General features: G+C 38.1%; 1 protein-coding gene and 1 pseudogene across 4 annotated transcripts in view; one reads left to right on the forward strand and one right to left on the reverse strand.

The window, feature by feature from the left end:
- Positions 1–7,640: 7,640 nt before the first annotated feature.
- ECPAS (Ecm29 proteasome adaptor and scaffold) overlaps positions 7,641–27,522 on the reverse strand; it is a 121,560-nt gene continuing 101,678 nt past the window's right edge. For all 4 annotated transcript variants that reach the window (XM_054500502.2, XM_063650281.1, XM_054500501.2 and 1 more), the window contains 15 exons: positions 24,315–24,465; positions 22,232–22,297; positions 20,877–20,966; positions 19,727–19,793; positions 19,069–19,160; positions 18,924–18,990; positions 18,189–18,380; positions 17,381–17,589; positions 16,487–16,530; positions 16,200–16,392; positions 14,805–14,943; positions 12,307–12,412; positions 12,024–12,112; positions 9,332–9,403; positions 7,641–7,924 (listed from right to left, as the gene is read on the reverse strand). In XM_054500502.2, the coding sequence (XP_054356477.1) occupies positions 7,785–7,924; positions 9,332–9,403; positions 12,024–12,112; positions 12,307–12,412; positions 14,805–14,943; positions 16,200–16,392; positions 16,487–16,530; positions 17,381–17,589; positions 18,189–18,380; positions 18,924–18,990; positions 19,069–19,160; positions 19,727–19,793; positions 20,877–20,966; positions 22,232–22,297; positions 24,315–24,465 (1,717 nt within the window). In that variant the 3' untranslated portion in view covers positions 7,641–7,784. The remainder of the gene's footprint in view (positions 7,925–9,331; positions 9,404–12,023; positions 12,113–12,306; positions 12,413–14,804; positions 14,944–16,199; positions 16,393–16,486; positions 16,531–17,380; positions 17,590–18,188; positions 18,381–18,923; positions 18,991–19,068; positions 19,161–19,726; positions 19,794–20,876; positions 20,967–22,231; positions 22,298–24,314; positions 24,466–27,522) is intronic.
- On the forward strand, positions 13,898–14,112 carry LOC129044838 (U2 spliceosomal RNA; annotated as a pseudogene).

Here is a 27,522-nt window from a genome sequence, read left to right on the forward strand (position 1 = left end):
TTCATACTCTAGTAAGATGGCCTTTTTTTCAGTTATAAATTCCCCTCTAAGCACTGCTTTAGCTGCACTTCATAAGTTTTGGAATTTTGTGTCATTTTCATTCATCTCAAAGTATTTTCTAATTTCCTTGGTGATTTCTTCTTTGTTCCCCTGGTTATTCAGAAATGTGTACTTAATTTCCACGTTTATAAATTTCCCAGTTTCATTCACTTATTAATTTCTATTTTCAATTCACTGTGATTATAAAGTATATTTTCTACAGTTTCAATACTTTCACATTTTGATAGGAATTGCATTGAATCTGTAGATCAACTTGGGAGTTCTGGCTTGTTTTACGGCCTATGGACTGTTAATCCCTGCCCCAAGACAGGTGATAACTATATGTCAATGTAAGTTCATCAATTGCAACAAATACACCACTGTGGTACAAGATGTTGATAGTGGGCAAGGATGTGCATGTGTGAGGAAAGGGAGTACGTGGAAATAAACCTCCCTTTTTGAAAGACATATTCTAAAGGTGTTTTTCATACTTTTCTTCTTCCCTTACATTTTTTATTTCTGGAGAATAGTTCTCAACAATGTAAACCTTCATTTCAAAACTCTATTTCTAAAATTCCTGAAATGGCCAGAATAATTCAATGTCAAATTAGAAAGATCGTATCAGCAAAGAATAAGCTAGAATCCAATACCTAGGAATCCAAATGAGAGAAAGCAGAAGTTACAAGTGCAAATAAATACACCATATTCCACACTCCATATTTGAAGGACTTTTAAAAACCTGAACTCATTTTTTGACCAGAGGCAAAATTACCTACCCATATTCTCCTCTTCACTTAAAACTCACATGTATTCCAGGTGCAGTGACTCATGCCTGTAATCCAAGACTTTGGGAGGCCAAGGCAGGTGGATCACTTGAGCTCAGGAGTTCGAGACCAGCCTGGGCAACGAACATGGTGAAACCCCATCTCTACAAAAAATACAAGAATTAGCTGGGCACAGTGGTGTGCGCCTGTAGTCCCAGCTACTTAGGAGGCTGAAGCGGGAGAATCAATTGAGCCCAGGAGTTTGAGACTGCAGTGAGCCATGATCATGCCACTTTACTCCAACCTGGGAAACAGAGTGAGACCCTGTCTCAAAAACAAAAAAACAAAGAAACAAACAAAAAAAGTGGTTCATGCCTGTAATCCCAACACTTAGGGAGGCTGAGGCGGGTGGATCACCTGAGGTCAGGAGTTCGAGATCAGCCTGGCCAAAATGGTGAAACCCCATCTCTACTAAAAATACAAAAAATTAGCCGGGTGTGGTGATGGGCACCTGTAATCCCAGCTACTCGGGAGGCTGAGGCAGGAGAATTGCTTTAACCCAGGAGGCGAAGTTGCAATAAGCCGAGATCGTACCACTGCACTCCAGCCTGGGCAACAGAGCGAGACTCCGCCTCAAAAAAAAAAAAAAATCTTATTTTTTTTAGATTTATCTAAAACATAATTCAAACAGGCGTTACTTTTTAGAGAAGTTTCAGGTTCAAAGCAAGACTGAGAGGAAGGGACAGAGTTCTCATATGCCCCCAACCCTCACACATGCACAACCTTGCCCACTGTCAACATCTTGTACCATAGGGGTACATTGGTTGCAACTGATGAACTGACATTGACATACAGTTATCACCTGAAGTTCATAGTCCGCCTTCGGGCTCACTCCTGGTGGTGTACATTCCATAGGTTTGGGCAAATGTACAATGACATATATTCACAACTGTAGTATTATACGGAGTATTTTCACTGCCTTAGAAATCCTCTCTGCTCTATTTATTCACCCTTCCCTTCCCCCAACTCCTGGCAATCACTGATCTTTTTACTGTCTCCACAGCTTTGCCTTTTCCAGAATGTCATATAGTTGGAACCATACAGGATGTAACCTTTTCAGATTGACTTCTTTCACTAATATAAATGTTTTTAATGGCTTGATAGCTCTTTTTAGCACTGAATAATATTCCATTTTCTGGATGTATCAGTTTATTTTATATTTTACCATTCACCTACTGAAGGACATCCTGGTTGCTTCTAATTTTTGGCAATTATGGATAAAGCTGCTATAAATATCCATGTGCAGATTTTGCATCGACGCAAGTTTTCAATTTGCCTGCATAAATACCAATGAGCACAATCCAATGGTAAGGGTACGTTTAGCTTTGTATAGCTTTTTAAAAACAACAAATATTCTCAAATTCTATGTCCAGTATGGTGGAGTAACTTCCCAGAAGACTGCCTTGCATATAGAAACTATAAACACTGCATTCAAAACAAAACAAAACAAAAAAAATCCAAACAATTTTCTTAAGGCTCTAGAGTCTGGAGTCAGGTAGATTTCGGCGGAGAGCCAAAACATGGAAGGGGCCGGCAGGGGGTGAGTTTTGGGGCTTTGTGGCTTTGTCCTTAGGGTAAAGCACAGTCAGAGTGTGGCACAGAACAGCGGAAGCTCCCACTGAAAATCACCCTCTCTCCAACCTGAGGCAGGCAGAGCCCACTACAAAATAAGGGGAAAATCCTGGATATATAACAGCAGAGAAGGAGAACCCAAGTTTCTGTGTATAACTCTGCCCAAGTCTGTGACTAACCTCTGAACCACTTATGTTCACGGCAGACTGCAAAAAGCTCAGCCAAAAAAAAAAAAAAAAAAGGCTGAACTGAGATCTGAGCCACCTACCAACGGGAGATAGTTGGCAGTTCTGAGGTTAACCATGTTCACTGCCTGCTCAAATTGAAAAGCAGCTCTTTGGAGGAACAGTCCAGAGTCTTCACGACATAACACGCACAATGTCCAAGAATGTTGGGATATAGTCCCAAAATACCGGATACACAAAGAACCAGGAAATGATGTTGGAGGCCTGGGGGAGGCAATCAAAAAAGACCAAAGCCAAGATGATCCAGATGTGTAAGTATCAAATAAGAACTCAAAAACAATTATAATTATGCTTCACGAAGCTTTTTAAAATGTGAGAAAGATTAGAAATTGAAAATTTTAAAAAGAACAAATGGAAACTTTAGAATGGAAAATTAAAATATCTGAAATAAAAACTCACTAGATGGGCTTTAATATCAGAATAGACATGGTAGAGTCAATAAATTTAAAGAGAATTTTTAAAAAATGACTAAGACCTGTAGAACAATATCAAAAGGTCTAACATATGTTTAACTAGAGTTCTAGAAAGAAAGGAGAGAGGATGGCACAGGGAAAAAAACATGTGGGTAAATGGCCAAAAAAAAAAAAAAAACTCACAATTCAGTAAAATTCACACATTTAGAAATTCAAAAATCGAAGCAAAACGAAGCAAAACTTGAGGATAAATATAAAGAAAAGCACACCTAGGTACATCACAGTCAAAGTGCTGAAAGACCAAAAATAGGAAAAATCATGAAAGCAGACAGAAAGAAACTACACACCACAACCAGAGAGCAACAATTTGCTCTGAGAGCCTCAGAAATCATACTGGAAACCCTGAAGGCCAAGAAACACTGGGGCATCTTTACAGTGCTAAAATAAAATAAATACTCAAAAATACTGATGTTCAGAAAAGATCTTGTATTTGAAGACTGTTCTGGAATCAAAAGTAGCATAACAGAATTATACATCTAACCACTAATACCCAACATTGGTCTTGGAGTACTCTTTTCAAGAATACCCAAACAAATACAGATGATCCTATCACCTGTTTTCTCACTGTCCTTTATCTTTTTCATAAAGGCTTTTTCAATACTACTTGAATGTAAAAGAAATGTATCATTTTTAAAGGTAAACAAACACTTAAAACTTTCAGAAACTATCGCTTGAAAGGCTGTTTCCAACTTTTGTAACATTATGTTTCACTTAAAAAAAAATGTTACTCTAGCTCCCTGGCTCCCACCTGTAATCCCAGCACTTTGGGAGGCTGAGGCACATGGATCACCTGAGGCCAGGAGTTTGAGACCAGCCTGGCCAATGAGGTGAAACCCCATCTCTACTAAAATGTAAAAATTAGCTGGGTATGTTGGCAGGCGCCTGTAATCCCAGCTACTCAGGAGGCTGAGGCAGGAGAATCCTCTGAACCTGGGAGGCAGAGGTTGCGGTAAGCTAAGATCACACCATTGCACTCCAGCCTGGGTGACAGAGTGAGACTCCGCATAAAAAAAAAAAAGAAAAAAAAGTTACTCTAGTAAGCTAATTTGGAACCTGCTTGAAAGGAAAAAGAAAAGCATACCAGGAGGGAACGGCATAGGCTTGTTGGCTGCTCCACAGAATAAGCAAGGTAACTCACTTTCACAGTCTAAATATTAAGATACATGGCTATGAATGTAAAATGTCAGAGGTACAGGCACATCCTATACTGTAAACTGCCAAGCAAATATTTAGCCATCTTCCAGTCTAAATATTTGCTTGGCAGTTTACAGTATAGGATGTGCCTGTACCTCTGACATTTTACATTCATAGCCATGTATCTTAATCTTGGTCAAAAGGAGAACTGTCTGTTGTTTTTGTATGTTCCTAAGGGGTTACTTTTATGAGAAAATCAAATGTTTCCATTATACCTTTTATCCAAGCATCTGACAGCAGTTGTTCAGGAAGTCTTCCTTTTGTTTCTGCTTTGTCTTGGAACTCCTAAACGCTTAAGCCAGCAATTTCTACTTACCGGAGTTAGCTCAGAATATGGCAGGCAGTAGGGATTTTATTTTTTTTAAGTATAACCAGTCAATGCCTTGGCAGTTGAGCTATTTTCCTGGAGAATAAAAATTAATGCACTACTTCAAAAGAACAGATCATGCAGCTTTTATTTGCCACTTAATATCTTCTTGGGCATGGATGGGATTTTCCTTTCAAATATCTATCAGACACTTAGCTAGCTGGGACATATTGCAGACGATTCTGTGAAAGTCACATATAAAATACAAAATTCTGTTACATATACACCCATTTAACAATAGTTTGTACATTACAATGAGGCCAATGTCAAAGTAACTCCCTGGACTTAACAAGCAGCATGAATATATTGTGGCAGCAGCAGGTAGAAATGCCCCATGAAGGACAGAGAGTGTGCACACAGTGCAGTTGCTACCAGAGCGAAGACCAACAAGGGCACATCTTTTTTCTTTTCTTTGTCTTGTTAGTAAGTACACAGTAAAAGATGGAAGGGGGAAGCAATGGGGATGCGGTGGCAGTTTTGCTGTGCAGGTAGACTGTATTACAGGGAGATACATGGAATTATAAATTCAACACAAACATTCATTAAGGAAAAACAGCTGCTCTTTATCACCAAAAAGACAATTATATACTACTTTCATGATTCTGATTTCCAACTTGCCATACTTTGGGTATTCCTTTTCACATATCAGTACATTTGAGACGATATATCTTGTGCACTAATTCCAGGAATAAGGAATTCAGTAGTAGACCCTACCAATCAGTTGCTTATATGACAGGTAACACTGACTATTTCTAGGGACAACAGAATCAAAATCTGTTTGGGGGAGCTCTGGAAAACAAAGGCCGATGATATCAACTTGCGTGAGTCCTTCTGCCATTTGTTCATCAGTGAACATTCCACAATTACAAGCTCTGTTATTAACCCTTTTAAATAAATATATGTACACATGCACACCAAAGATAAAGGGCATTGTGAGACAATGATTTAGCATTACTAGCTGTGTGAATGATTAGGCTGGTCAAGATGAAGGCATTAAGTGTACAAATTAGAAATGTGCTTAGAAAGCTAATGTACAGGAATTCAATAGCACTAAGCACAAAGGTTCGAGTGCCTCAGCACCACTCTTAGCACCAAGGGAAATTCCCAATATTAAAAAACAAAAAGCTTAAAAAGCGTAACATTTGACAAGGCATTAACATTTGATATAGACTAAAAGCATAATTCTTGCCTTTATAATCCTACTTTCTGAAAACATCCCACCTGCACTGCATTCTTGCCAAGGAACAATATCCCAGGTACCATAAATGAAAGTCAGAGAGTACTTGGTGGAGGGGGAAATACTGATATGAAAAACACCAAGTCCTAAAAGATGCCATAAGCTTTCTAAAAAACATCCGAAGTTGATTTTTCCCCAAGCAATAGCCATTCTCAAATGAAAATCCGAGATACATTCCTTAAAATTCATGATGCTACTAAAACTCACGTCAGTATCAGCAAAGAGGATGTTTTTGTAATAAACACTTAAATTTTTATTTGTAAACTCCCTTTTCAATCAGAAACAAATCCCCAGCATATTCAGCCAAGTCTAGGTGCTATCTACGACAGTGTTGTTTAAACTGTGAGTAGCAACCCCGTTGTGAGTCAGGAAATGAATTGAGAGAGTCTGAAAAGCATTAAATCAGGGGGCTAGGAGCAGACATTAAAGGGTATCACACAGTTATGTTATTATTTCATGAAATGTTTTAAAGATTTTGTACTTAGGCATGCACATATATACACACGCAAACACACATGTTCTGGATCGTGATGTAAAAAGTTATTTTTATTATGACTTGCAGTCAAAAAAGTTTGAAATACATCGGTCAATAGAGACCACCAAAAATAATAAACACGGAGTTTCCCCGAAAAATAATGAACATGGAGATTCCTGGTGTTAATGTCAATAAGGATGATTACTGAATGTAAATCAATCTTCTGCTCTGGAATCCAAGGTAAGCTACAGAGTTCTCAGTTTACTAAGGTTTTACTTGTTTTTCCTCTTACCCTACACTTTCAGGCAGGGGCATGGGCAACAGAAGGAAGGAGGAAAACCCCTAGTGGCAATGATTTATTTGGAGTGGTATCATGTTATTTTGAGAAAAGGCATTTTTTAAAAGAGTAATTCCCAGGTGGCTAATTAAAAGGCTTTCCTTCCGGTAGCATAAAAGTGAACAGAAATTTGTCACTACAGTTTTGAGATTATAAATGGTCTAAACCAAGGCAGTCTGCGATTTTGTTTCTGGTTTTGCAAAATATGCAGCCACAGACACAGATAGAATGTGTGATCTTGTCCTAATCTACTTTATCTGCCTGTAAAAGGAAGACGATTGGAATTATCTAAAGGAGACTGAATCTGTCCTCTCCATCTGTAAAGATGCTAAACAATTATTTTCTCCAAATCAACCATCTAAACACATGACAAGACAATGTTTAGCTTCTAACTTTCAGAAACCCAATAAGGGTCAGTTTAGTTCTGGCACAAGAACTGTTGTGTGCCACCCTAAACGTACCTCATCTTGGAAGTTTCTTGGGTAAGCCAGGGTTAGCACTGATTTGGCAGATGGCCATAAAAGAAAGTATCCAGGGCCAGACATTAAACACCTGGGTTCTGACTTTGGCACAGGCCTCAGAAAGCCTCTAAGATGACACAGCTTCCTATTTCTTCAGGTGTAAGAGGGAGGTTAAAATAAGTTATTTATAGGGCCCCTTCCTAAAATAACTAATTTGAATGCAGTTCTAAGATTTTTATCCAGCTTGCTCTGCAACTTTGTCTATTAATTCCTTTAATAACAGCTTGAACTCTTTTAATAACTATTTCTGCCAGTTTCCTTTACAACCACCCCTCAAACATCCAAGGTTCCATTAAGCTCACTCAGCCCAGATACTTTAAAAACATAAAGTAAAATAAAGCTAATAAGGAACAAAATTTAAGGCTTTTTCTTTTTATTTCAGCCAAGGAATGATGCATGCTACAGATTAATCTTTACTCTTTCCCACTTGGTTTTTCAAAGAACGCCACCACTTCAACCCCCAATGAACATGGCACTTGTTTGTTTCTTCCCCTTCTAATTTATTCCAGATTTTCAAGTGTTTTCTTCAGTAACGCTGCTTTCTCCTGCAGTTCAGGTCTGCTGTCTGGCTCCATAGTAGCTAAAGACTCAATTAGGAGCACTCTGCATTCAGATGTCAAACATTCCCACTGTTTAGATTCTGCATGAAAAAACAAACAAACAAACAAACAAAAAACAAAGCAAAAAGAAAAAACCCCAAAGAATCCTTATAGAACAAGCAAGAAAAAAATTTAAAAATATCCTATCCCCCAAATAAATGCAAAGCGACCTCTTGATAACAGATCAGTATATAATGATAAGTTCAATACGTGTGTCAAAATCTAATTCTTGACAATAGCGTAGAGGTACATCAGGGAGTTTCCTCTCCTTCCCCCAGTATCAGTGGGAGAAAGAGAAATAATTACACTGAAACATAGTAGGAAGAAGGAATTATCAGGGCAAGGCACACTGTAGCAAAAGTCATTTCAACAACACCATCGCAAGGCCATTTCATAAGATATGATCAGTTAAAAAAAAAAAAAAGAAAAACTAAGAAATGTCATAATTGCAAGGTCAGATTAAGTAGATGACACTCCCTTTTCTTCGAGGAAAGCATCTGAGAACTACATGCACATTGAAATTTTTAGAAAATAAGAAAGTATATCAAATCTTAAATCTTGTTTACAAGGTTCTGCCACTTCCTAGCAATGTGGCTTCAAGCAAGTTTAGCTTGCCTTCAGCCTTATTTTCCTCATCTGGACTATATTAGTACATATCTGGCAAACTGAGAATTCGGTAATATGACTAAGTGCCTAGCTCTTTCATCTCAACAAGGAAAAAAGGGATTGGGAGATGTTTAGTGTTACTCAGTCTAAAAGTTCTGTTTGATGGAGCCCTAAGAGAGCTGTTTTAATTGCTAAGCAAAGATAGAGAAGTAGAAAGAGCAAACACACAAGGTTGCAGGAAAAACGTTGCCATCTTCTACATTCTTAATCCATGAAAACAATTTGAGAGAGAGAGAAAAAAAGAAGAGGGTCCTTCTTCTGAAGTCAGTTAACAGATACACCACTGGAGAAAATGCTAACAGTTCCCCCCACCCCGCCCACTGATAGACCATTAGAAGAAAAAGAGGTTAGGGGAGAAGAAATAGGATTAAGAAAATTGCTACTATCAGATTTGATGACTCAGGTAGATAACTGTTATAAATGTTTTTCCAACTCCACTTTTCAGTGTGTCGTTCTGCTTATTTACATGTACACAGGCCACTGTCAACCACTTCCTGTAATTTACCAAGATTAAATCAGGATTCACGACGAAAACAAAAACTTTATTACTTTAAGATAACTATAGTTTAATAATATATTAAAAATATATAAAAGTGTATCAAATTTAAATATTTAGTAAAATTTAATAGTTTTGGCTTTGTCCATTCTTCTTGCATGTGCATACACACTGATTTGTATTTCAGAGTATATGCTTAGAGTATCAGCAAAAACGAAACAAAAAATTTCTAAAACATATGCCACATGGCTTTGTGGTTCTCCAGTCAGAACTAACAACAACTTACCTTCAAGTTTTTTAAGCAGCAATTCTATCACAGATAAAGCTTCTGTTCTCACAGATGAGTAGGTCTTATTTTCTAAAAAGAAATACCATACAGTTCACATGGCCTACCTGAAAAACACAACCTCCAAGATTAAATTTGTGTTGCTGAAAGAAAGATGTCGAGAAATTACAACTCTAGGGAAGGGTACATCTGATTTTTTTTTTAAAGGAAGCTTCCCTTTGCTAAATATTAAATACTTGAAATGTGTGCTAATGTCCAGTCTTTACTTTGGAAAAACAAAAACCTGTCAGCCAAGTATACCAATCACCACAACAAATGGCAATATTTAAACGATCCATTTTAGAAGTGGGAGATGAAAAAACTCACCACAACAAATGGCAATATTTAAACGATCCATTTTAGAAGTGGGAGATGAAAAAACTATCTCAAACACAAAATCATCTTTGTATCACGCCTAAGAACGATCCTTAGGTCTACATGATCCTCCTCATTTTACCAAAGAACATTATACGACCCAGTGTTTAAGCCGATCAGAGACACCTGGAACCCAGCAAAGATAGGTCTGTTGGCTGCCTGTTGTTTATCCATAAAACCATGCTACTGCCAACAACTGCAAATGAAACATGCTTCCTTGGCATCCACTCTTTGACATGGCATCTGGTTCACGGTGAAATTGTCTACCAAAAAAATCAACACACAACCAAGCCCAAAGCAGGGTAGACATGAGATGGGCCTTATCTTCTTGTCATGCTACGAAGTACAAAAGTGCTACAAAAAGTGATGGTGACCTGTCAAAAGGACACAGGAGTCAGCTTGAAAGGGCTTCCACTGGCCAAATCTGGGACAATTTGAATAACAAATTAGATTTAAAAAATTAAATTATAAACCATTTGAAGGGGGAAAGAATCCATGAATCAATGCCAGTAACATAAATAAAAACACGGGCAGAAGAGAACAATCTTGCTTACAACAGAATTCCAACTATCAAATGGTGAATGTAGACAAAGTGCTAGAGTTGCAAAATCATCTTAGTAAAAATTGGTTCAGGGAAGAATCATCAATGCATGCTAAATATGGAGAATAAATTTTAAAGAAGAGAAACAGATCACTTGAATGATCTTAAGATCTGTTCCCACAGGTTACTTATTAGACACAAAAAGAGAACATAGTAACCTATCCAGTAGAGAAAAACTGATAGTACCTTGACCAGGTAATCAAAATTAACATCACAAATGATGACAGATGGACACTGTGTGCCTCTTAATGTAAGGACACATCACTTATGTATGTATCCCAACTGGGAATTCACAACCTGGATATAATCATGAGAAAACATCAAACACCAAATGAGAAACATTCTGTTTTTTCAAAAAGGGAAGTCGGGGGGACTTTATTCTTCAAAATTGTCAATGTCCTAAGACAAAGAAAGGCTGACAAAGTATTCCAGATTGAAGATTAAAAATATATGACAACAAAATTCAATAAATAATCCTGAATTGGAGGCCAAGGCGGGCAGATCACTTGAGGTCGGGAGTTCGAGATCAGCCTAGTCAACATGGTGAAATCCCGTCTCTACTAAAAATACAAAAATTAGCCAGGCGTGATGGCACGCACCTGTTAATTCCAGTTACTTGGGAAACTGAGGCAGGAGAATCGCTCAAACCCGGGAGGCGGAGTTGCAGTGAGCCAAGATCGCGCCACTGCACTCCAGCCTGGGTGACAGAGCAAGACCCTGTCTCAAAAATAATAATAACCATCATCATCATCATCATCATCATCCTGGACTGGATTCCCTAATGGAGGGCAGGGGAAAAAAAAATCCTATAAAGAACATTACTGGCTGGGTGTGGTGGCTCATGCCTATAACTCCAGTACTTTGGGAGGCCAAGGCAGGTGGATTGCTTGAGCTCAGGAGTTTTGAGACCAGCCTGGCCAACTTGGTGAAGCCCTGTCTCTACAAAAATACAAAAATTAGCTGGGCGTGATAGTGCACACTTGTAATCCCAGCTACTTGGGAGACTGAGGCAGGAGGACTGCTTGAACCCGGAAGGTAGAGGTTGCAGTGAGCTGAGATCACACCACTGCACTCCAACCTGAGTGACAGAGCGAGACTCCATCTCAAAAAAATAAAAATAAAAATAAAGAACATTACCGAATCAGCTGAACAAACTAGAATATGAACGATAAACATTTGATTTAAAAAACTGCATCCATGTTTACTACCTAAAGCTGACAACTGTAGTGTGGCACACTAAATAATTGAGGAACAAGAGGGCCTGACGTAAGCAACATACTTTCAAATGGTTCAGGAGAAAAATATGTATATAGAAGTCCAAATGACAAAGCAAATGGCACAAAATGTTAACAAATGATCCTGTGTAAAGTGTATACATATTGCAGAGTATTCTATGTACTGTTGTTTAAACTGTTCTCTAAGTTTGAAATTACTTTCAAATAACAATTTTGGAAAAATACTTGTCACGAAGATTTTTCTAAACTAGATGCTAAAATCCTGTTATAGTTCCAGATTTAAATATTCCAGTTAAGGGGTACACATGGAGTATATTAAGTAGCAGAGTCCAGTAGCTGTTTCAGAAATTTAGTTCCTAAGACAAGGTAGGAAATATTCGAAGCTCAGCAACTTAGCTTTAAAATTAGGACTCCCTCATCAGTTTTAGTTTACTACACTCACCTAAAGAATATGTGATTGATTTACAAGTTTCAAGCAGAATTTCAGCCAAAGCCTCAGGATCTGCATGTTCTTCTTCCAAAAGCATTAACCTATACAAATCAGAAAGCAAGGTACAAATGCTAATTATTAAGAAACAGTCTAAAACTTTCCTGTCACAATTTCTATCTGTATGTATCACTGTCACTTTAGCTACTAGTTTTTAAATGTATAAAAATTCCATTGATTATACATAAAATGCTGTGGGGAAGAACAAAATAAAAAACTGAGCCATGAAGCAATTTACCCCTGAAAAAAGGCATTCATTGATTGCAGGACTCCTAGCTGCACTTTCCACGTGCTGAGTTTTAGCCGTTCACACATCAATTTGCACAGCTCCTGACGATAACAACCTGGGAAAAAAAGACAAGGTGGGACAGAGCAGGAGACAGTATAAAAGAGCAAGAGATGGAATAAATGAGGGACAGACAGAGAGAGCAAGAGAAAGGCAGAGGGAAAGAGAAAGAGAGAAGGTGGGGAGGATAAGAGAGAGAAAAGCAGGAAAAAGAGAAAACAATAAATACTTTTAATTAAAGCCATTGAAATTTCCCCAAAAACTTCAGCATGACTTTGTACTCAATCCCCAAACAAATTTCCTTGATCAGAAATTGCCCCCACAAAGGTGCAACATAATTGTTCACAAATATTCACTTTCAAGGCATATGGTTCTCCATGGAACTGAGAAAGCACTTTAACCACACTCCCTTTGCCCCTCAAAACTCCCTGAATGACAGCCACAGAAAGGAGAACTCTGGAGGCCAGAAGCTCCTCTCTAGATGCTCACAAGCTTCTGCAAATTGCAGGTTTACCAAGAGTCAATAGTGCTTCACTATAAACCTGTTATGCCAACTGCAACTGTAATTATAATTATATAATTAGTATTATGCCAACCGATGAATTAGCAGAAAACTCAACAACGAAGTTATTTTTAATTACTGTAGGATTTAGCAGGGCTCAAACAAATGTAAAAATGGTGGGAGGCAATAAAAAATCTAGAATTCTGCACTAGGATTGTCTCATAAGAGCTTGAAATTTCTTTCTCTGTTTTAAAGAAACAAAACCCAGAAATTGTAGATATATATGAGAAGCCAATGTGTAACAGTTAAGTTCTTAAAGAAAAGGCCTTGGTTCTCAATAAATGCACATTTCTATTAACAACCTTCTATGTCTTATATTAAAATAAACTGCTTTACGTTTGTATCATCTTTCTCATTTAATTCCCTACTTTAGCTTTCTCTACCTATCAAGGAACAGTTAATAGTCTTTATGGCGTCATATTAGTGGACTTCCACTGCAGTCCATAACATAATATTAAGAAATAAAACCATTTGCAAATTTGTATCTTCTGGGAAACCCTTCCTATAAACACAGCAAATATATAAGTTCACACAAAGGATGACAGGGCTCAAAGAGAATCTTAACTGATTCTAGACATATCCAATCACAAATAATCAACAATACTTTTTATAACATTCAATAACATTGTGGCTGGGCATGGAGGCTCATACCTATAATCCCAGCACTTTGAGAGGGAGGCCAAAGTGGGAGGATCACTTGAGCCCAGGAGTTTGAGACCAACCTGGGCAACATAGCAAGACCTCACCTCTTCAAAAAAAAATTAGCTGGCGTCATGGCATGCACCTGTACACCCAAATACTTGGGAGGCTGACGCAGGAAGATCACTTCAGCCCAGGAGGTAAAGGCTGCAAGAACTGCACCCACTGCACTCCAGCCTGGGCAACAGAGCAAGGCCCTGTCTCAAAAAAAAAAAGAATACTAAGATCTTCAGCAGGATGCACTGTAGGACCCAGCACAAGGCAAGCTTAAAGGGTAGCATCATCACTTCTTGGCCTTTTGGCTAAGATCAAGTGTAAAGGGTGGTATTATCCCAAGGTTAAGGCCCTGTCAGGGGACTCCAAACTAACTGCAACCTCATCCAATAATAAAGGTTTACTGTTTATTTTATCTTTGGGAAATACATGTCCAGTTCTGAAAATTGTCCAAATAGTAATGAGCTTTTCACTGAAACAGGGATTTCGGTTGCTTACTGAACACTTGGTAACAAGGCCATTCATTTCAGGATAAAGAGACCCTGCTAATAAACTTTGTGCATTCCTCCGAATAGAGCTATGATCATCAAGAAGATCAGTGGAACTCTTCTATCTAACTATCTGCATAAAATGTATCATGGTTATTGCAGGTGGAACTGTGCCCCCAAAATTCATGTTAAAATACTATCCCCCAGTACCTCAGAATGTGACTGTATTATTATTAAATAGAAGACAGAGCCTTTAAAGAGGTCATGTGAGTGGGCCCTAATCCAGCGCGTCTGGTGTCCTTATAGGAAGAAGTGATTAGGGCACAGAGACACCAAAGACCATGTGAAGACACAGGGAGAAGACAGCCATTCCCAAGCCAAGGAGAGAGGTCTCAGGAGAAACTAACCCTGCTGACGCCCTGATCTCGAAATCTCAGACTTCTATCCTCCAGAATTGTGAGAAAATAAATTTCTGCTAAGCCACCCAGTCTGTGATACTTTCTTACAGCAGCCCTAGCTGCAGCGGTACAATGATCAGTGAGATCATAGACTCATGTAGACAAAAAACTTTCACTGGATAATTCTCATTGTTAATCAATCAGGCTCGATAAGAAACAATAACTATAATTTGTCATACAGAAAATCTTCGCTCTCATTAAGTAACCTCTGGTTACAGCACTTCTTCAAATGTGGTTTCTGGTGCTTACGTTGGGTCTCCGCGTTTCGGGGCCAGGCTTTGCCCAGGCTTTCAAAGGCACCCAGCAGATATTCCAGCTGGAGCTCCTTTTCCTTCTCATTCTCCTCTTCATTTTTGGTTGTCCGGACCCCACTGCTTTCAAGTGAGTTCTAGGATATATCAAAGAAAAGAAAATGTAATATTTTCTTCTTCAAAGTTACAGGTATACTATTAAAGCTTTCAGGGTACCAACCAGGGCAGGAGATATTAACCAAGAGTTAAATGATAAATTCTCTACCATAAGCTTTCCTATTTACAACAAGAATTTATAACCAGAATACTGCATCTCTAATAAATTTAGGCAATACTTTACAGGAATCTGTAAACAAAAGCTAAAAAATACTGCATATGTAGTCTTTTGAGCATAACATGAAAAGACTTGCATTAGGATCAGATTTTAAAGATGGAAGAAACTCAGTAATGATCTAAATCCAAACTGTTTCTTGACAGAGAAACAGAGGCTAAGAGAAGCAACTGGTCCAGCTTGCTAGTGATGTAATCAACTTAAAACACAAATCTCCCAAACCCATATGCTATCACTATGTTTGTAATGGAAATTATTTAAATAGTCTTATTACTGAAAGAAAACAACTGCAAATTAGCAGCAATAATAAGAATGTTACTTAAAATATTTAATGTTTCACAAATAAATAGGGAAACCACACCCTTTTTTTTTTTTCTGGACCAGTGCCCAACTTTTAAAAATGAGTATTCCATTTTCCACGTGAAACCTGAGTCTATTTTTGACCCAAATCCTCCACTATATGGCAGAGGCAATTCACATGGCACACTGAGCTTCTTGCCTTTACTCTAGGATGGCTGGGGTGGCTTAGCTTATTAGACAAGGCAAAGCTTATTATGACATAAACTGTTCATTCACTACCAAATCCACTCTCCCCTTCTCCCACGGAGGGCAAATGGACACCCAGAATGAAGACTCAGTCTGCTGCCAGGTGTGGCTAAGTATTGACCAACGGGATGGATATAAGTCAAAGTGCCATCTAGCAGTGCCCAGGAACTCTCCTCAAGAGAGAACTGGCATGCCTACTGTGATCCTTCATTCTTGCTTCACCTCCTCTGCATTCCTGCCTGGAACACAAACACACTGTGGACCATGAGGATGATGACCACACCCTAGAAATGGCAGAGTTCAGAGCTGTAAAGAGCCGGAATACCTGAATGCTTTGTGATGCTCCCAACGCTTTGTGAGAAACATAGCGCTGACACCTTGTTTAAGGCCATATTTTGGAATTTCTCTGCTACTTGCAGCTAAACTAATCCTAATAATCAGGACATAGGGGAAAACAATTTTTTAACTTTTTCTTTTTAAAGTATAAACCAGAACTGAGGATACAGGTGGTATTACCTTCTTGATGAGAGGTATGACAATGTCAGAAAACTCCTGGAATCTGTCTTCTTTGGTGGCCTTCAAGACATCAGCTGCACAGCTGATTGCTACAATCTTGTATTTGAGATTCTCTTTGCTACATTCCTTCAGAACAGCTTGAAGAATTTCATTTGTGCTGGGTTGATTGGGCACAGACTTTTCCAGCTCTGCACTACAGGGTCCATACAAAAGCATCAGAAGTTAATGAAGGCTGCGGTTTTTGGGTTCAGTTTAAGAAATGGCATCTTCATTGAAAGAACATTTACCTGCAAGCTGTCACCACACAGGCAATGGCTTTCAATAGCTCCTCCTAAGGGGTTGAAAGATGAGGAAATACTATTAAGCCCAAACATGTCATTTACACTCTCTACACTATGATTACAATTACCTTAGGAATTTTTGATAACTATGACAACAAAAATTAACAATAGTCACCTTATCTTTAATGCATAATTTTAAGCACATCCACCAAGTTTTACTCCAAACCATGGATGCTGGATAATTATCTTCACCTCTATTTCATAGAAGCCTAAAGAACTGATTTGACCCAGGTCTCACAGAAAACAGTGTCAACCACAGAATTAGAACGATGTCTGACTCTCAGTCCAGTACTACTTCAGTCTTGCATGGGCCACTATGGACCTTTACAACATAAAGATCATTAGGTTACCACAGTCTCATGTTCCCCACTGAGTGTTCACTGTAAGAATCCTACTAAAGCCCTTGTGTAAAAAAATAACTTACTAATTCATAGGTCCCAGAGATGGGCATCTTTAGCCCCAGGTTTAGAGGCAGGCTACCTTGCTACTCTATTTCACATATGCCCAATCCTGATCTTTTTATGCCCAATCCTGATCTGTTCCTGAGGTCAACAGGTACAAAATGCTGACAAGCTGGTTTACGACGTAACCTGGAAAGCTGAATATGAAAAATGTATCTATGTCCAGCATTACTGTCCATTATGCAAGGCCACATTGGTTACAGTTTGAGAGGAAATACCACAGTTAATCAAGCAAGGTTTACCCAAAGCTTCCACTGTCTAGGAAATCTGGTTCACAAAAATAATCTATTGGAAGTTACACAAAACCAGATTGTTATTATTATGCGAAATGAAAGATGAAGTCAGAATCCCTTTAATTGGGCATGAATGGTTCCTTTACCTTTCCTGCCCACGTTCTTCCAGCCAGGCCTTGCAGCAATGCGGTCAGTATCATTCCAAGATACGGAGGTACTAGAGAGCTAGTCTGCTTTGCAATTGATGCCATGGCAATTGCACCTTGGGCTTTCATTTTCCAGGACTGAGACTGCAAAGCCTTCTGGGTAATAGTAATTAACTCCTGCAGGTATAATCGAATGCCACCAAAGGAACCTAGGAAAGCAAAATTAAAACAACTTTTAAGTGACAAGAAAAATTAACTGATTTTTCTAAACCTGAAAAAAAGTCAGTGACCAACAGTCTAAAAGCAGTGATTCTCAACTGTTAAAACACACCACTCTCTCAAAGGGAGAGAAAGTGTGTTGGTATTGTGACTTATTCTCACAATAGTAGAACTTTACGAACTTGGGTGCCCACAGGAACATATCACACAAATGGGCATCATCCACTAATATGCGACAAGGTGAAAAACACATTTAGAAAACTACTCTAAAATACTCTAAGGCCACATAAAATCACACTGTTAATTAAAAATGTAAAGCTCTCCTTGCTCACAGAGTTTATATTCTTTCATGTGGGCAGTGATGAATGAGTAAAGACAAAAATCCTGAGTGCCAACCTTGAGAACTCAGCAATTTGGATGGGTTTAAAACTAAATGGGATGAGCAATTTGGATGGGTTTAAAACTAAATGGGATGTGTATTAAGGTCCTGGGAAAGTAACTTCAGAGGAGTTTATGAATTATGAATGCAAGTAAAAAATTCTAGCTGTGATTCCTAAGAAGCAGGTTTAACTCAGGCCACACTACTAACCAGGTACATTTTCCTGCCACACTTCAGTCCATAAATTACATTCTTCTTTTTCAGATTTCTCCTCGTCAGCAATTTCATGCATGCCTAAAAATGCCAGAGGCAGGACTTCTTTTGCATGATTCTTTAATACATCAGGGCTGTATCGTCCAATAGCATGAATAGTCAAAGCACAAGAGGTCTTGTAGATAGGTTCTGAAAAGGAGAAACCAAAGTCTTTATGATATTTATTGTTTTTAAGGGTAACTGTTCTAAACAGGCTATTGTTCAACTCATATAATAGCAAAACAAACAGGTAAAATCAATTAGAAATGTTTCTAGCAGGCTGGGTTGTGGTGGCTCACACCTGTAATCCCAGCACTTTGAGAGGCCAAGGTGAGCAGATAGCTTGAGCTCGGGAGTTTAAGACCAGCCTGGGCAACATGGCGAAACCCCACCTATACAAAAAATACAAAAATTAACCAGGCGTGGTGGCACGTGCCTGTAGTTCCAGCTACTCAGGAGGCTGAGACACAAGAATCGCTTGAGCCCAGGAGGCTGAGGTTGCAGTGAGCTGAGATAGCACCACTGAACTCCAGCCTCAGCGACAAAGCCAGACACCATCTCAAAAAAAAGAAAAGAAACAAATGTTTCTAGCAAATCACATAAAATCATGGAGGGTAAGACCTAATTTGTACTGTTTTATTGGGCTGTTATCATCCAAATTTAAAATGACATAAAACAGAAAAAGAAAGGTACCTTCTTTCTCCATATACCACCCATTGAGCTTCTGCAGGAGTTTTTCAGTGCTGCTATCCCGTGAGGTCTGAAAAAGAAACAATCCTAAGTATTTCTTTATAACTGTCAAAGAGTTTTATTTAACTAAGCAAGAAATTTAACTCACCCGAACTAAATGGCCCATGGCAAATGCACAAGATTTCTGAATCACACTGTTCCGATCTGTCAGGCCACTCAACAAAGCACTCATAAGTTTACCTACCAGAAATAAAGAGAAAAAAATCTGATACTTGGTTGACCAAATGTTCCACTCTGTTCCCAGAACCCAAACAAACCTAACCCTGTAATTAACATCTGATTTACTCCACAGTAGTTTAGATTTCTGAATGTTATATTTATATATCCATTTGCTTCCTTTCACCTGATATAAAGTTAAAATTAAACTAGAATATCGTGGAAAAAGTTGCAAAAATGAGAGCCAGGTATATAAAGAACACTAGTCCAGCCTAGAAGCCAATATAAGAAGAGAAAAATGCTGATGTAAAATCAGCTATCAATGGTAAGTCCTGTGGAATAGAGGATACTTTTACCTCCTTATACCACTAAGGAATAATCAAATGTTTATGAACAGTGAAAAGTTGCTAAACTTGATAAACTCTGCACCTCCTGCAGACAAAGAAATGAAGGAGTCAGGGGACTGAGGGGAGAAAAGGCACACAGCATCACAAGCAGGTTTGAATGATAAGTATTTTTCCTTTTTAAAACTCTGTCACACAAGACAGGGCTGTGCAAAAATATCACCACACATCACTTGACAAACTCACCTGAGTAAGGTGTTAGGTCCTGAGGACACTGAGTAGTTAATGACACAATGACACTGGCACAGCCGCCCTACAGGGTTACAAAAGCAAAGGTCTAAATCTGATGGTCACAATGTTCTACCTACCAAACCATTGGCTTAGGTGCCAAAAATTTAAACATATAAAATACATGAAGCCTAATACCCCCTCCAGGACTCAATACAGAAAAAGGAAAACTCTTAAACTAGTAATGCAGAGATTTTTTTTTAAAACCTCCAAGAGAAAGATGGGTGATCTCAGACATTGTGAAAAAGAAAGAAAATTGGTACAATCTTCTGGAAAAGTAAAATATGTCATCTTGTCCATCACTGTGCTAACATTTCCATTTCCAGAAATTTAACCAAATATCTTCAGGTGTGCCTGAAGATACTCATCACAGTGCTTTACTATTTTTTCAAAAACTGAAAACAAATCAGATGTTCCTTGATGGAGTAAAATAAATGATGTTACATCCATACAGTGGAGTATCATACGGCCATTAGAAGAGGACACTGCAGAAGACACATGTGCAGAAAAGACTGGAAGGAAACACTTCAAAATATTAACAGCAGTTATCTCTGTATGGCAAAATTCTGGACAATTTTTATTTTAACTTTCTCCTAATCTATAAATGCTAAAATTTTAAAATACCAGCAAGTGTTAATTTTGTTATAAGAAAAAATGTGAGTTATTAATTTGTTGTTAAAAGGGTGGTAGGGGGGTGTCTGATCCTTCAAAGATCTTGAAAACTAGGACATTTTTCTATTCAAACACTGCTGACCCCTCTGTGAAAAATGCAATTGCCACCTAAAACAATCCATGCCCTAATAACTGGATGTGCATTTCCATGAACCGCTAATGAATGACAACCCAGAGGATATGTACACGGCAACCAGAGAACAGAAATGATTCCACTAAATAAGTTAAGATAATACTTACTGGAACAGTTAGATGTTTTATTTCTTGAACCAGTTACATGTTTTCAGTTATCAGTGCAACCACAGAAATAAAATGGTTAGTGTATAATAATATTAGATTTTGTGGTAAAACATGAATTTCAAACATGATGGCTGTTATATCCTTATGGCCAAAACTAATGAAGATGCACATTTCCTCTTGTGGAAAGTACACTTACCTTAGTTCCAAGACCTACACCACTTCTGATCAGTTCACACAACCTAGGAACTAGCTCGCCCAGCACTGACACATCAAGGTATTGCAGGCACTTTTGAAAAAGGACAAATATAAAGGTAAGCCTTGGCAAATAAGTCAGGACCACATCTTCAATTAAAAACTGCCCTTGTCAAAAGTGTACCCACTGGATTTGACATGAAGTTGAAAAACCACTGTTTGCTTCTGCTCTGATTTCAATATTAAAACCACTATTGTACTACAAACAGAAAAATTATTCATCAGTGATTCAACACTAAAAACAAACAAAAAAATGAAAAACATCAATTTGCTAAAAAAGAAAAATAATGATTACTCAAGAATGAAGAATCTTTCTGGGCCTACTTCATCAATCCATGTTTAGTATAAAAAACCTAAACTAAATATTGATCTTCTACAGTGGGCCTACCCTACCAAACCCCCTCTAATGAGTCAACTTCTTAGATGAATTTTCCTATAAATTGCTGGCCTTTATTTTTGAAAATGCAATTAACATGTTTTCTATTACTAATGAATATAACTAAATGGTATTCACTAACTATTCCTATTTCTTTAAATTTTTATTTCCTCCCAATAATCCAGCTAAGACATAACATTCTTAGACCAAATTTTGGTAACAGTCCCCCAGCAGGCACTAAAAAATAGCTACTTCTCTTGACCAGTTTAACATAGTTTTTTGTACATTTCAGTTTTTTTAAGGGTTGGATCTATACCTTCAGAGTGCTACTAAAGGTACACATCTGCTTAGCAAACTAATTTCCAGTAAACACAATCATAGCTAACTAACCACTACAGGGAAGGCACAACAGGGTAACTTTACCAAGACTTCAGGAACTTTAGAAATCAGAACCTCAGAGTGCCAAGCAGCTCTTTACTGCAAATGCCTTCCTGTGACTAAAACAACATATTGACATTGCCCAATCTCTTCACCTACCTTTATGTTACCTACTTCATTAAATACCTCCAGCTTATAACTTTCCTAGTTCCTCCCAAAGATAACTATTAGACACAGGCACAAGTCTGAACCTTTCTAAATAGGCAGATCAAAAGACTACAGATGTAAATTTATAGAGAGCTCTTGATATGTTGTTGTCCCTTGTAATACAAATTTGGACCAACTGTTTCTGGTATTTGGGGAATTATTTATTCCACTTAGTAACAGAGAAGAAAAGAGAAATATACTAAGAAAAAACTGGAGTCACAACAGCTGCTTGACTCATCCCATAAATCTCTGCTTCATTTAACGTGGCCTGAAGACTTTGAAGAATTACACTTTCAGGTAAGCAAACAAACCCTCTCATTATTATTTAAGACACTCACCATGTTGATTGTTTCCATCATCGGAGAAGATTTGGCAGCACTAAGCCGAGCACTATCCATCGCAGCCTAAAGAAGAGAAATTAAAGTCACTCGGCACATTCAATTAATTAGGAATAATCCGCACAAATACCCATAAAAGACTTTCACTTCCAAACTAAAGAACTTAAAAAAATAATAATCCGTCGCTATAACAAAGGCAAACATGAAGTCCAACTCTAACTTCTTTTGACCTACACTCAACTATTTACCAGGGGAACCAGCACCACACTACAGGTGAGAAATTCAGATAACAGTTAAGAAATTAGCATAATATGGCTCTGGGCAAGTCATCCAGCCTTCTTGAGCCTGAGGTTCTCAATACACTAAATAAAGGAACTGACTAAATAAATTTCTAAGGTTTTTAAAATTGTGTCTAAGCAGCAGAAAATTTTATACGTGCAGTTCTTTAACTTTGTAATCAACCTTCGTATCTACGAAGGTATTTTAATCTAACAACTGTGCTGAAGGAGAGGGATATGATAAAGGAGAAAAGTAAGGCATACACAAGTGACTTGCCTAGGGCTGCAAAGTTTAGACTAGAATTTACGTTTCCAAATTCTCAATGCTTAGTAAACATCCTACGGGCACCCAGGAAGGCGCAAGTCTACTGCTGAAAGACGGAAAAATAATGAATGAAGAAGAAACAGCAATATTAGAGGCAAACGGTAAAGAGAGTAAGTTATTAGAGAAGTTTAGGCAAGTTAAAGATCAAATAGTGAACAGAGGAAACATGTTGTATATAACAGGGTTTAACAGTTCCAATAAAAAAATATAAATTAAAAAAACAAGTCAAATAGAAAAATAGACATGGAATATAAACACAATCACAGAAGAAATATAAATGACTAATACAATACGAAAAGGCAATGGACAATGCTAGGAAAAGAGTGCAAATCAGAAAAATGAGATTCTTGTTATCACACATACGCTGTTCAACAGTGCCAAAGGTAGTACAGAGGAAAAAAAGAACACTTAAAACCTTTGATGTTGCAAAACCTCTCCATCAAAAATTCAAAATCACCTCACTGTAGAACACTATGCATACATTAAAAAGAATATGTGTATAAATAGACATGACATACTGTTAATTTAAAAAATAAATCACAGAACAACATTCATAGTCTGATACTATTTTTAAATTTGTATGTTTGTTTGGTTTGGTAGCCTATGACTAAAAAGGAATTTGAGAGAAGGCACAGGAAACTTTTGACAGCAGGTGCTCCTCAGGGAATGATACTGTGGTGATGGGGAGACCTTCTATGGGATTACTTTCTATCCTTCTGTATTAACTTTTCACAATAAATATGTTTCATCTGAAGTTTTTAAAAATGACTCTGATCAGGCCAGGTGCAGTGGCTCACACCTGTAATCCCAGCACTTTGGGAGGCTGAGGTGGGCAGATCACGAGGTCAGGAGATCGAGACCATCCTGGCTAAAATGGTGAAACCTCGTCTCTACTAAAAATACAAAAAATCAACTGGGTGTGGTGGCACTCGCCTGTAATCTCAGCTACTCGGGAGGCTGAGGCAGGAGAATCGCTTAACCCGGGAGGCAGAGGTTGCAGTGAGCCAAGATGGCGCCACTGCACTCCAGCCTGGGTGAGAGTGAGACTCCGTCTCCAAAAAAAATAAAATAAAAATAAAAATGACTCTGATCAGAGACTAGGTGACTCCATTACACCTAAAAAGCAGAACGATTTTGAGATATGCCAAAGTCCAGGTGCAAATACTTTTGCTTACAGGTTGAGGGAGTCCATGGAAGGACTCTGAAGGTATAGATCCAAGCCCTAGCAAAATTAAAATATACAAAAAACCATGTTAAACAAATGTGAATTCATTTTTTAGATGGAAGTGTCAGTTTTCATCCAATTCACAAGACGGTGTATGAGCTGACAACCTCTCTCCAAAAATAGTAAAACACTGCATGTGGTGAGAGAGGGTGAGTTCTGGTAAGAAGAGTGACAGTGCCATTCAAATGAACCTCGGTATCTTCACAGGGCTCTTCCCTCATGATACTTACCAATATGCCTGTGCTATCCACTCACCTTTTCTTGCTCTGTCGCCCGGAGGCTCAAATAATTGAGAACTTGGGGCTCCAATACACTTAAGGACTCTAGCAGAGCTGGAATGAGTTTTGGTGCATGTGGTTTCAACATGGCTCCTGCACTTTTGCTGATCTTCACAAGGGTGTTAATGCTACAAACATATGCAACACAACTCCTGAGTCCTTTTAACAAAAGTGAGAAGACCTACAAATCTAACCATGAGGATGTTCTGCAGTTCACTGCATTAAAGCATATTTTCACATGGTTGCAAAGCCTGGTCTGGGCATTATTTTTTTTTAACTTTTATTAAAGAAACTTTCAAGCATATATAGAGGTAGGTAGAACGATAAACGAAGTAGGAAAAGCCTACCTTCATTAATAGTAGGAATGAAGTTCCATGTATTTATTTATAGTAGGAATTTATATTTATAGTGAAATTTTATGGTAGGAATTTATAGTAGGCATGAAATTCCATGTATTCTCCACCCAGTTCAACAATTAGCAACATTTGACCAATTTTGTTTCATTTATACCTCCTCCATACATACAGCCACTATTCCCCCCTGCCACTGTATTACAGTCATGTGCTGCATGAGACATTTCAGTCAACAACAACAGACCACAATGTCCAGCAGTGGTCCCATAAGATCATACAGGAATACCTTGGGGATACTGCAGGTTCTGTTCCAGACCACCACAATAAAGAAAGCCACATGAATTTTCTAGTTTACCAGTGCATATAAAAGTTTTGTTTATACTATATTGTAGTCTATTAAGTGTGCAACAGCATTATGTCTAAAATAAAGTACGTTAGTTAACTTTAAAATATCTTAATGTTACTGATCATCTCAGCTTTCAGCAAGTCATTATCTTTTTGCTGGTGGACGGTCTTACCTCAATGGTGATGGCTACTGACTGATCAGGGTGGTGTTTGCTGAATGCTGGCATGGCTGTCATAATTTCTTAAAATAAGTCAACAATGAAGTTTGCTGCATCAATCAACTCCTCCTTTCACAAAGTATTTCTTTGTAGCATGAGATGCAGTTTGATAGCATTTTACCCACATTAGAACGTCTTTCAAAGTTGGAGTCAATCCTCTCCAACCCTGTTGCTGCTTTATCAACTAAGTTTATGAAATATTCTAAATCCTTTGTGGTCATTTTAACAATGTTCACAGAATCTTCACCAGGAGTAGCTTGCATCTCAAGAAACCACTTTCTTTGCTCATCGATAAGCAACTCCTCTTCTGTTCAAGTTTTATCAGGAGATTGCAACAATTCAGTCACGTCTTCAGGCCCCACTTCTAATTCTACTTTTCTTACTATTTCCACCACATATGCAGTGACTTCCTCCAATGACATCTTGAACCCCTCAAAGTCATCCATGAAAGTTGGAATCAACTTCTTCTGAATTCCTATTAATGACATTTTGAATCATGAATGTTCTTAACAGCACCTACGATGGTAAACCCTTTCCAGAAGGTTTTCAATTTACTTTGCGCAGATCCATCAAAGCAATCACTATCAATGGCAGCTCTAGCCTTACAAAATATACTTCTCGAATAATAAGACTTGAAAGTCAAAATTACACCTTGATCCATGGGCTTTGGAATGCATGTTGTGTTTTGTTAATAGCCATGAAAACATTCATTTCCTTGTACCTCTCTATCAGAGCTCTCGGGTGACCAGGCACATTGTCAGTGGGTAGTAATACTCTGAAAGGAATCTTTGTGGTTTTTGTTTGTTTGTTTTTTTGTTTTTTTTTTAGCAGTAGGCCTCAACAGCGAACTTAAAATACTCAGTAAACCATGCTGTTAACAGATAAGCTGTCATCCAGACTTTGTTGTTCCATTTCTAGAGCACAGAGCAGATTTAGCAGAATTCTGAAGGCTTTAGGATTTTCAGAATGGTAAATGAGCACTGGCTTCAACTTAGTCACCAGCTGCATTAGCCCCTAACAAGACAGTCAGCCTGGCCTTTGAAGTGTTGCAGCCAGGCACTGACTTCTCTCTAGCTATGAAAATCCTACATGGTATCTTTTGCCAACAAAAGGCTGTTTTATCTCCATTGAAAATCTGTTGTTGAGTGTAGATACCTTTATCAGTGATCTTAAGCTAGATCTTCTGGATAACCTGCTGCAGCTTCTGTATCAGCAATTGCTGCTTCGCCTTGCATCTTTATGTTATGAAGACAGCTTCTTTCCTTAAACCTCATGAGCCAACCTCTGCTAGCTTCCAACTTTTCTTCTGCAGCTTCCTTACTTCTCTTAGACTTCATAGAATTAAAGAGAGTTAGGGCCTCGCTCTGGATTAGGCTTTGGCTGAAGGGAATTTTGTGGCTGATTTGATCTTCTATCCAGAATATTCAAACTTTCTTCCTGTTAGCAAAAGGCTGTTTTGCTTTCTTATCATTTGTGTGTTGGCTAATATAGCACTTTAAACTTCGTTTAAGAACATTTCCTTTACATTCACAACTTGGCTGTTTGGCACAAAAGGCCTAGCTTTCAGCCTATCTCAGCTTTCGACATCCCTTTCTCACTAAGCTTAATCATTCCTAGCTTTCTATTTAAAGTGAGACACAGGCAACTCTTCCCTTCATTTAGACAGAGGGCATTGTGGGGTTATTAATTAGCCTAATTCCAATATTGTTGTGTCTCAGGGAATAAGACATTTGAGAAGAGGGAGAGAGATGGGGAACAGCTGTTCAGTGCAGCAATCAGGACACACACAACACTGACCAATTAAGTTCACCATCTTAAATGAGTGTAGTTCATACAACTCCAGAACAATTACAAAAGTAACATCAAAGATCACTGATCAGAGACCACCAAAACAGACATAATAGTAATGCAAAGTATGAAACACTGTGAGAATTACCAAAATGTGACATAGAGACATGAAGTGAACAGATTTGTGGCAACCCTGCATCAAGCAATCTAACTGCACCATTTTTCCAACTTCATGTTAATGCGTGCACACCCATGAAATCACCTAACGACACATTTCTCAGAAATATCCTTGTCACTAAGTGACGCATGACTGCATTTGAAAGCATATCCCTTAACTAAACTTCACTATGAATATCTAAAAGCAAAGGCTCTTTATCATAATCATAATACCATTTTCACACTTTAAAAATATTAACGATTTTTTCATATCAAGTATCCAAATTTCTGTTTCATTAGCTTCTTAAACAGTTGGCATGTTTGA

Source organism: Pongo pygmaeus, chromosome 13 (genome assembly GCF_028885625.2).
Source record: "Pongo pygmaeus isolate AG05252 chromosome 13, NHGRI_mPonPyg2-v2.0_pri, whole genome shotgun sequence".
NCBI classification, from domain to species: domain Eukaryota; kingdom Metazoa; phylum Chordata; class Mammalia; order Primates; family Hominidae; genus Pongo; species Pongo pygmaeus.